This window comes from Rattus rattus, chromosome 1, assembly GCF_011064425.1.
Source record: "Rattus rattus isolate New Zealand chromosome 1, Rrattus_CSIRO_v1, whole genome shotgun sequence".
Taxonomy (NCBI): Eukaryota; Metazoa; Chordata; class Mammalia; order Rodentia; family Muridae; genus Rattus; species Rattus rattus.
The window spans coordinates 250985616-250995311 of NC_046154.1; the positions used below are offsets into that span (position 1 = coordinate 250985616).

The 9696-nt window shown below is 50.0% G+C and overlaps 1 protein-coding gene across 1 annotated transcript; it reads left to right on the forward strand.

The window, feature by feature from the left end:
- Positions 1 to 7: 7 nt before the first annotated feature.
- On the forward strand, positions 8 to 3583 carry Mchr1 (melanin concentrating hormone receptor 1). The gene is given in 4 exon segments (XM_032918202.1): positions 8 to 325; positions 328 to 384; positions 387 to 503; positions 1758 to 3583. Coding segments are annotated over 4 exon segments (1263 nt in total). The 5' UTR covers positions 8 to 216; the 3' UTR covers positions 2738 to 3583.
- Positions 3584 to 9696: the final 6113 nt, after the last annotated feature.

Below are 9696 nucleotides of genomic sequence, written 5' to 3' on the forward strand. Positions count from 1 at the left end.
GCAAAGACGAGGATGGGCATGCAAGACAAGCCCTAGCCCCTGTGAGCTCAGAAGACCGCCCTCGGAGGAGCTCTCAAAGGAGCTAGGAAGAAGGCTCCTCCGCATGGGGTGGCTTGAGCCTAGCTGCTGGCTCTGTAGGCAGTCAGGAGTAGGAGCCGCAGCCGGGACTGAAGAGGTTAACGTGCATCTGCCTCCGAATGTTAATGTGTCTAGGTGATGTCAGTGGGAGCTGGGAAGGAGGGAGTGGGGCGAGCAGTTGGGCTCAGAGGCAGCAGAGGCTGCCAGGCGGTGGAGGAAGACCTTTTTCTGGACTGCGGGGCTCACGCTCGGGACAAGGCGGTGGCGGGCGCTGGAGGCTGCCGCAGCCTGCGTGGGTGGACGGGCGCTCAACTCCAGGGAGCAGGCGACCTGCACCGGCTGCATGGATCTGCAAACCTCGTTGCTGTCCACTGGCCCCAATGCCAGCAACATCTCCGATGGCCAGGATAATCTCACATTGGCGGGTGAGTTGGAGTCCTCCCTCCTCCGGGATGGGTGTGGAAAATGGGAAGGTTTCACCTCCCAAGCCAAACTGCCAGGGAAACTTTATCTTACAGTTCTTGGTGATAAGATCTGCAGTCTGCTTTGCCTGAAGGGGAAGAAGAGAGGAGGGGACACCAGCTAGGACAGAAGGGGCAGGAAGGAATAGAGATGTGGCACATTTAGAAATAACAAGGGTTGGTGACGAGGCGTGAGGCAGGCAGGGGAATCTTGCCGATGAGTCCCAAATATGCTTTGCAGAGAAAAAAAAAAAAATCAAGGCTGGAGAAGCAAACAAGCAAGCAAGCAAGCAAGCAAGACAGCGGGCGGGTAGCATGTGGGAGCCGGCGGAAGCGCTTTGATTCACCGCTATCCTGGGCTCAATCCTCTGGCCTCGCACTGGGGTAATGGGGTCTGAGTGGTCCTTGCCGTCTTGTAGGGAAGGCGGCTGGGAGCAAAAGACTTCACAGGGCGTGAGAGGATTAACTTTTCTGGTAAATTAAGCTTCTTGACATTTGCAGAACGGCAATGCCTTGAAATTCTAGCTCTGAAGGAGGAGGGAACGAGGGGAAAAGAGGAAAGGTTTGTGTGGAGAAAATTCCCAAGCTTCTGGGGTGTAACACAGCTTCAGTCCCTACCCTGTAGGGAAAGCCCAGACTCAGGAGACATGGTCGAAGGAAATCCCTGACAGAAAACCTGGAGAGGGCAGGGCTGTTGAGCCTGAAACACACCCCACACCCGTCACTTCTCAGATATGCCTAGGAACCTATCTAAAACCTTTGGCCATCTCTCTCTGAAAAGACGAAGCTGCAAATACACACACACACACACACACACACACACACACACACACACACACACACGTGCGCGCGCGAATGTCCTTCAAGCCTTTTTGACAAGGTTTCCTGGTGGATCCCGGGGACATGAAGTTGTTCTCAGCAGATATCTGTGGGTCTTGACTCCTGGCCCTCTGAGTAAATGGATGAAGTGAAGAATGGGGTCCTTAGAGTAACAGGTGGATCTAGAAAATTCCGTAGGAGTCACCAGGGAACAGCGGAGGAGGTTGAGGCACAGAACTAACAACACCATGAGGAGGGGGGATGGTGGGAGACGGTTCCAGAGACATGTTGACCTCAAGGTGCAGTGACAGGCACAAGAGGCCAGCCAAAGGGCCGTCGGTGACAAGTTGTCACCTTCTACAGCGTAGGGCGGGTCACACTTATTCTTTCTATCATCAGGGTCACCTCCTCGCACACGGAGTGTCTCCTACATCAACATCATTATGCCTTCGGTGTTTGGTACCATCTGTCTCCTGGGCATCGTGGGAAACTCCACGGTCATCTTTGCCGTGGTGAAGAAGTCCAAGCTACACTGGTGCAGCAATGTTCCTGACATCTTCATCATCAACCTCTCTGTGGTGGATCTGCTCTTCCTGCTGGGCATGCCTTTCATGATCCACCAGCTCATGGGGAACGGCGTCTGGCACTTCGGGGAAACCATGTGCACCCTCATCACAGCCATGGACGCCAACAGTCAGTTCACCAGCACCTACATCCTGACCGCCATGACCATTGACCGCTACTTGGCCACTGTCCACCCCATCTCCTCCACCAAGTTCCGGAAGCCCTCCATGGCCACCCTGGTGATCTGCCTCCTGTGGGCGCTCTCCTTCATCAGTATCACCCCTGTGTGGCTCTACGCCAGGCTCATTCCCTTCCCAGGGGGTGCTGTGGGCTGTGGCATCCGCCTGCCAAACCCGGACACTGACCTCTACTGGTTCACTCTGTACCAGTTTTTCCTGGCCTTTGCCCTTCCATTTGTGGTCATCACCGCCGCATACGTGAAAATACTACAGCGCATGACGTCTTCGGTGGCCCCAGCCTCCCAACGCAGCATCCGGCTTCGGACAAAGAGGGTGACCCGCACGGCCATTGCCATCTGTCTGGTCTTCTTTGTGTGCTGGGCGCCCTACTATGTGCTGCAGCTGACCCAGTTGTCCATCAGCCGCCCGACCCTCACGTTTGTCTACTTGTACAACGCGGCCATCAGCTTGGGCTATGCTAACAGCTGCCTGAACCCCTTTGTGTACATAGTGCTCTGTGAGACCTTTCGAAAACGCTTGGTGTTGTCAGTGAAGCCTGCGGCCCAGGGGCAGCTCCGCACGGTCAGCAACGCTCAGACAGCTGATGAGGAGAGGACAGAAAGCAAAGGCACCTGACAATTCCCCAGTCGCCTCCAAGTCGGGCCACCGCATCAAACCGTGGGGAGAGATACTGAGATTAAACCCGAGGCTACCCTGGGAGAATGCGGAGGCTGGAGGCTGGGGGCTTGTAGCAACCACATTCCATGGGGGCCCTCAAACTGCTAGGGAGGCTTGCAGACAGGTTTGGGGGGCAGCTTCAGACTTCAGGGATCCCCTTGGCAGAATAGAAGTGGAGCCAAGAAGAAAATGATGGTTTGACCGGTTCGCGGGTTTCTCCATGTGTTGGCTCACATATATCTTTCTCTCAAGGGAAGAGGTGCCTAGCTGGGTTCATTTAAAACTAGGCAGGGTTAGGAACTGAATGGCTAGGACTATCCTGTGAGACTGAACAAGAGGAGCCCTCCCTCCCATCTCTCCGAGGTGTGGTAGAAGGCAGTCTTTCTCCCAAGCTGGTAGATCGTCTGAAGCATGCTGCCTGGGCTCCAGCATCCTGTGTGGATTTCACTCTCCCTTTAGGGGATGCATGCTCACACTGGGGTGGGGCTCCGAGCCCACACGAATTTAAAAAAAAAAAAAAGCAAGAGAGCCCAGTGTATCGAAAGATCCAATCACCGAGAATGACAAGGCGACCTGGGGTGGATGCGGATCTTGAAATTAATAAAAAGGGGCTTTCACGGTGACAGAGGCATTATTCTCTTCATAGGGCACAGCTGTCAGTCCATGGCTGATCCAGAGAGAGCATCCATGAATTCTGCATGTGGCAGGGGTCACTCTAATGCCTGGTATTGTTGGCATCATCTTTGTGCTTGAGCCTTCCAGTCCCAAGTTGAAATGAAATAAAGGCAAATCCCCACCCACGTCGTTCTGGAGGCTCCTGCGTAGTTGCTTGTGCTGTGTGTGTGTGTGTGTGTGTGTGTGTGTGTGTGTGTGTGTGTACACTATACAAGGAAAAGGGGTCATTGACTATAGTATTTGGATCTTGTTTGGTGCTGCATTTTTAGGGAGCCTGAAGTTAGGGGATTTGGTTTCTAGATCCACAGAGCGGAGGTTAGCAATATTACTGTGAACTCATTCGATCGCGGGGCCTCGGCTGGACCTGTTCTGGGATTCAGCGTCCCGGCTTGGACTCCTGTCATCATCAGTGCTGGTCCCTCAGGACCCCAAGTTCTAGCCCCGCGTGACTCCCCCAGACCCTTCCCCCGCTCTGCCTCATGCTGAGTCACCAGCTGCAGGGCTGGCTCTTGGGGGGAAGTCTGAGCTAGTCTCTGCTTGATGCAGCTGAGATCTGCTGGGCACCTTAATGCAGACGACTGCTCGGGCCGCTGGGAGGCAGTGGTGGCTGCTGTTTCTTAGCACTGCCATCAAGAGGGTGCAGGAAGCTGGAGTCCTGGGGATGTTAATGAGAGCTGGAGCAAGTTGTCCAGAGGCATCCTGGAGGGTGGCCCTCCTCCTGCTGCTCACTTCTCATAGCAGAGTCCCAGTAGTAGCTACTTAGAATAAATACTTCTAGGCAGCCTCCGCGGGTGCTGGGGGACCAGCCTCCTCATTAGTAGAGTTTCCTGATAGGAGGTCAGCTCTCCTTCCTCCTCTAGCTGTCCTCTACACACCACACCATATTATGACCCCTCATAATAACAGTAAAGTTTAAAGAGACAAAGAGTTCAAGTGTGGAAAAGGGGGTGGGAAGAAAGGTAAGAGCTGGAGCACTGGGAGGAGCATTGGGAGGAGGGGGGGAAAATGCTGTCTTGGGTACATGACTGGGTCATCATAGCCGTGAACTCACTGCAGCTGTGACAACTGCATAAGATCAAGTTCACAAGGTGTAGCAACATTCCAACAGGCAGTACTAGTCCGACTTGGGTTATTAACAAGACAAAAGGAATGGACATGAAGAAGGAACAACAGGCCATCCTGGGCTACAAGAACCCTGTCTAAGGAGAAGAAGAGTCTTACAGGACGAGCCTTAAGGCGAATCTAAGGAGGAGCAGCTACTGCCCACTAGTGTAGAAGGAGGCTTCCTTTTAACCAGCCTAAGAAGTTTCCCATCATCTCCACACCCACAGCCAGGTGAGAGGGCCTCTCCTAGGACACGTGCGGACCAAGCCAATAGCTAACCATGGTAGCGGTCTCAGAAGGAAAGGTCTTCCTTTCTTGTTAATCCCACACGGGAGAGACTGAAACGGAAACAAAGTATTCTGAGCTTTGAGAGTGAGTGGGTGGAGACGTAAACAGGAGAGGGTAGAAGAGGGGGAAGGGTGGGGGATCCAGGACAGCGCAGAGGAGGCTGTCACCAAGGCTGAGAGAGATGGGAAACTGTATTGGGAGTGTGGTGACTACCACCGGCTCTTAGCTTCCTGACCTCATCAGTAGCCTGGGCAACTCCTGAGGTGTCATTGGGTAAAAGTAAACATAGGCAGTCAGGTGTGGTGACTTACACATAGAATCCTAGTGTTCAGGAGACTGAGGCAGGAGAACATGAATTCAAGGTCAGCCTGGACTACGATAATAAGACTTAGGAGGAGGAGGGGAAGGGGGGAGGGGGAGAGGGAAGGGGGGGGAGGGGAGGAAGGGAGGGGAGGAGAAGGAGGGGGAGTTTGTGCAGTGTGCTGAAGTCAGGATTAGGCTGCAGGACAGCTTGCTGACAGTAGGAATGGAGGATTCTGAGGAAGGCTGTTGTTCAGGTTCAAGGAATGAATGAGTACAACTTTGCTATCTTCTTTCAGATCAGGGCTTGGCAACCCAGAGCTGGGATGGGCCCTGAAAGATGCAGAAAGTTGGAGGAGTGTGCAGCTGATCTCTCTGTTTCATGTTCCCCTCACACACCCCAGCTAGTCTCTCTCAGGGGCCTCACCAAGTAATCTCCCAGAACACAGTGAGATTTTCTATATTGCTTCTGTAACTCTCCCCAGAAACGTTTCTCCATTGTGAGGACGGACCTCCTAAAATTCTCTGTGGTAGAGAAATACCACAGCCGAGCTTAAGATCTCACAGTAGCTCAAGGTACAAAAGACCACTGGAAGGCCTGTGTGAGTCCTCGTGTGTGTGTGTGTGTGTGTGTGTGTGTGTGTGTGTGTGTGTGTGTGTGTGTGTGTGTAAGTCTGAGGACTTTCTTTCTGTCCTCTTTCATTTTGGTCTTTGATTTTGTTTTTTAAATTGCAGTAAAATGTATACTTTGCCATTTTGACCTTTGTTTTGTTGTTGGTGGTGGGTTTTGTTTTTTGTTTTTTGTTTTTTTGTTTTTTGTTTTGTTTTTGTGCTGGTTTGTTTTTTGTTTTGTTTTGTTTTTTCAAGACAGGGTTTCTTTGTATATCCCTGGCTTTTTTGGAAACTCACTCTGTAGACCAAGCTGGCCTCCAATGCAAAGGTCTGCCTGCCTCTTCCCCTCTCATACTGGGATTGCAGACCTGTGCCATTACCACCCAGCGTACTTTGACCATTGTAAGTGGATCGTTGGGGAGCGTCCACATTGTGCAGCTGCTGCCATCTAGGTTCAGAATATTTGTCATTGAAACTTAAAGCTGCAACCATACTAACCCATGGGCAGATAGGGAGGCTTAGACAGTGAAGGGCTTGCCCTGCAAGTGTGAAGACCTGAGTGTGAGCTTCAAATCCAGGTTAAATAAAAAAGCTGGGTGCAGTGTGTGTGCCTGTAATTCTAATGCTGGGCAGAGACAGGAGGGTCCCTGGAGCTCACCGGCCAGCTAATTTAGCCTAATCGATGAGCTCCAGGCCCAAGGAGAGAGTCTGTCTCCAAAACACATGGTGGAACTGTCGAGATGGCTTACTGGATAAAGGTGCTTTCCACACGCACAAATATGGATACATGTGAAGACATAAAAATAAAGACGCATACACGTGAATGTTTCCTAAGCAGGAACACTAAGTTTGTCCCCTGGCTTCCGTGTGCGCCCAAATACACACATGCCCTCGCACAAAATGACTACGAACTTAACATTCTCTCCTGCCTCCAGCTCTTGGCAGCCAACCGTTCTATCTTCTAGAAATCCTGACTCTTCAAAGCGGCGTCTACAAATGCCTCTATGTGCTATCTGTCCGCAATTTGCAACTGGCTTATTCCTCTTAGCGCGATGTCTTTAAAGTCCATTGGTGTTGCTGCGGTAGGGCCTTACCACACTGTGCTTGTCTACGGCGACTGATGGGCACTCGGGTGTCATCGTCTTTTGACGACTGTGGTTAGACCATGCTGCTGGGTTAACTGTTGGAGTCTGGGCTTTTAGTTCCCTTGGGTGTATAGCCAGAAGCTAGACGGGGGTGATCTTATCACAGTTCCATGTTTAAGGTTTTGAAGATACCTAGCTGCCTCCCTACAGCAGCCGCATGGTTTTACATCCTTATCAGTGGCACACAAGGGATCCAGTTCTCTACACCCTTACACCTGCTTTGTCTTTCCCCCTCCTCTTCCTCCTCTTCTCCTTCTCTTAAATGAAACCTGCTCAAACAGGCGTGAATCAGCCTCCACTGCCTCATCATTAGTGAGGCGGAACATATTTTCAACAGTTCGGTCTTCATTTGTGTAGACTCTTTGGAGAATTGTCTTCAAGTCCTTTGTCCATTTTCTTTTAATTGGGTTGTTCTTTTGTTATCGTTAGAATGATATTTTACTCAACTCGAATCAGTAATAATTGGTTCTGGATGCTTTGCTACTAGGAAAAATAGATTGGAAAAAAAAAAACAATCTAAGCTTTCTCCTCTGCCATTTAATGAAATTCTTGCCCTTTTTACAAAATTGAGTAGCGCCTGCCAGATGACTCAGGGGGTAAAGGCACTGTCCCATCATGTTTGGTGACCTGAGTTCTATCCTGGGGATTCATGTGGTAGAAAGAGAGAATCTATTCCTACAAGTTGTTCCCTGACCCCAACATGTGTACTGTGGCATATGAGTGCTCTGAGATACATGCACACATATAAATGGATAAGCATAATTAACTTTTTTTAAATTTTAGGGTTCACAGAGATATTCAGTTAGCATAAAAACCTGAGTCTGAATCCCAGCACTCAGGTAAAAAGCTGGGTGCCGCTATGCATGTTTATAGTCCTGGAGACGTGAGACAAACAGATTATTGGGGCTTGCTGCTCAGCCAGCTGAGCCTAAACATGAGATGGTTCTTGACAGAGATACCTGAGGTTTTCCTTCAGCCTTCACACATGCTTACATACATGCAACTTGCACATTACACACATAGGTACACATACACGATCATTATACAAATTGAGCATATGGCCGAAGAACAGGAGTTTCCCACAAACCTCTTTCTCCTCTATGGTGATTTGAATAAGAATGGCCCCATAGGCTCATATATTTGAATACTTAGCTATCAGGGAATGGCTATTTGAGAATTAAAGAGTGTAGCCTTGTTGGAATAGGTGTAGACTTATTGGAGGAAGTGTGTTACTGGGAGTGGGATCTGAGATTTTAAAAGCTCACATCAGGCCCAGTGTCTCTCTCTCAGCCTACTGATCATGATGTAATTCTCAGCTACTTCCTCAGCACATGCTTGCCTGTCACCATGCTCCCTGCTGCCATACTTCCTGCCATGACGATAATGGGCTAAACTCCTGAGATTGTAAGCAAGTCCCCAATCAAATGTTTTCTTTTTAAAGAGTTGCCTTGGTTGTGGTGTCTCTGCACAGCCATAGAACAGTGACTAAGACAGAAGTTGGTACCAGGAGTGGGGTCAGCAACTAAGACACCCTTCAAAGCTTGTGAGCAACAGTAAGTCCAATGGATCCAATGAGTTGAGGAGGTCAGGAAAAGCAAAGCAGTTAAAGAGTGGTGGTGGCTTTCCCAAGTGCCCATCCAGCTCTCACTCTCAAAGGCTAGAAGAGGGCAGAACTTCCAAATGGTCAGAGATGGGATGGGTAAGCCTGTCATTTGTCTTCAATGCTGCTTCCCGAGAGGAGAAGATGAATGGTGGTCATCCCAGGCTATGGAGAAGGGAAAAAGTCCTTTTTAAAGGACAGAAGAGGGCAGGTCAGATGACTCAGTGGACCAAAGTGCTTGTCACATGTCTGTCAACCTAAATTCAATCCCCAGAACTCACAGTGAAAGGAGAGAAATGACTTCACATGTGCATAGTGGCATATATATGTACCTGCACTCATTGACAAACACCACAGAAACACACACACACACACACACACACACACACACACAGATGCACACATAAGTGATGAAGTTTAATAAAACATATATTAAAAGAGAAAGCATATAACTTCTTTTCTTAGGGGGGGTTTTCTTTGAGACAGAGTCTCACTATGTATCTCTGGCTGGGCTGAAACTCTCTATGTAGACCAGGTGGGTCTCGAACTCACAGAAATCCTCCTGCCTCTGTCTCCTGAGTGCTAGGACTAAAGCTGTATACCAGCATATCTAACCCACCAATAACCTAATGTTTAAAGATTTCTCTGGTTATTTAGGTTGAATAAACCAACTTAAACTTCAGCTTGGGAGAAGGGCTGCAAGTAGGTCAATTCCTTGGATGTTCATGGTAAGGTCCCTGTGTATCACCTGCACCTGGTTCAAGTGACCTCTGTGGTGTCACTGACTCTCCAAGAAGCTCCTGCTCTCTGTACAGAGAGCCTCAGGCACTCAGCACTAGTTCAAGCCTGAGAACCGAAGGAGTGAAGGGCCCCATTAGGAAGGATGGGGGGCTGGCTGGTAGGCCTTGAGTTGAGTTGCAGGTCAGTTGAAGCCTGCAGTGGGGACATTCTCCCTACCCTCACCTCCCAGGCCCAGTCTGCTGCTCTGCTTCTAGGCCATGACTACTGGACCTAGTCCTTTACTTACTTACTGTTTCTTCCCAGTTCCAGGGCCTCCCGACCTCTCTTCTGGTTAAACTGAAGAGATGCTACAACTTAACACAACAGGAAATCTATTCGCGCCAATGAAGACACTATTATGCTCCTGCAGAGCCAAGTATTCCTCTAAGCCACACTGGAGAAGGGGAGGCGAG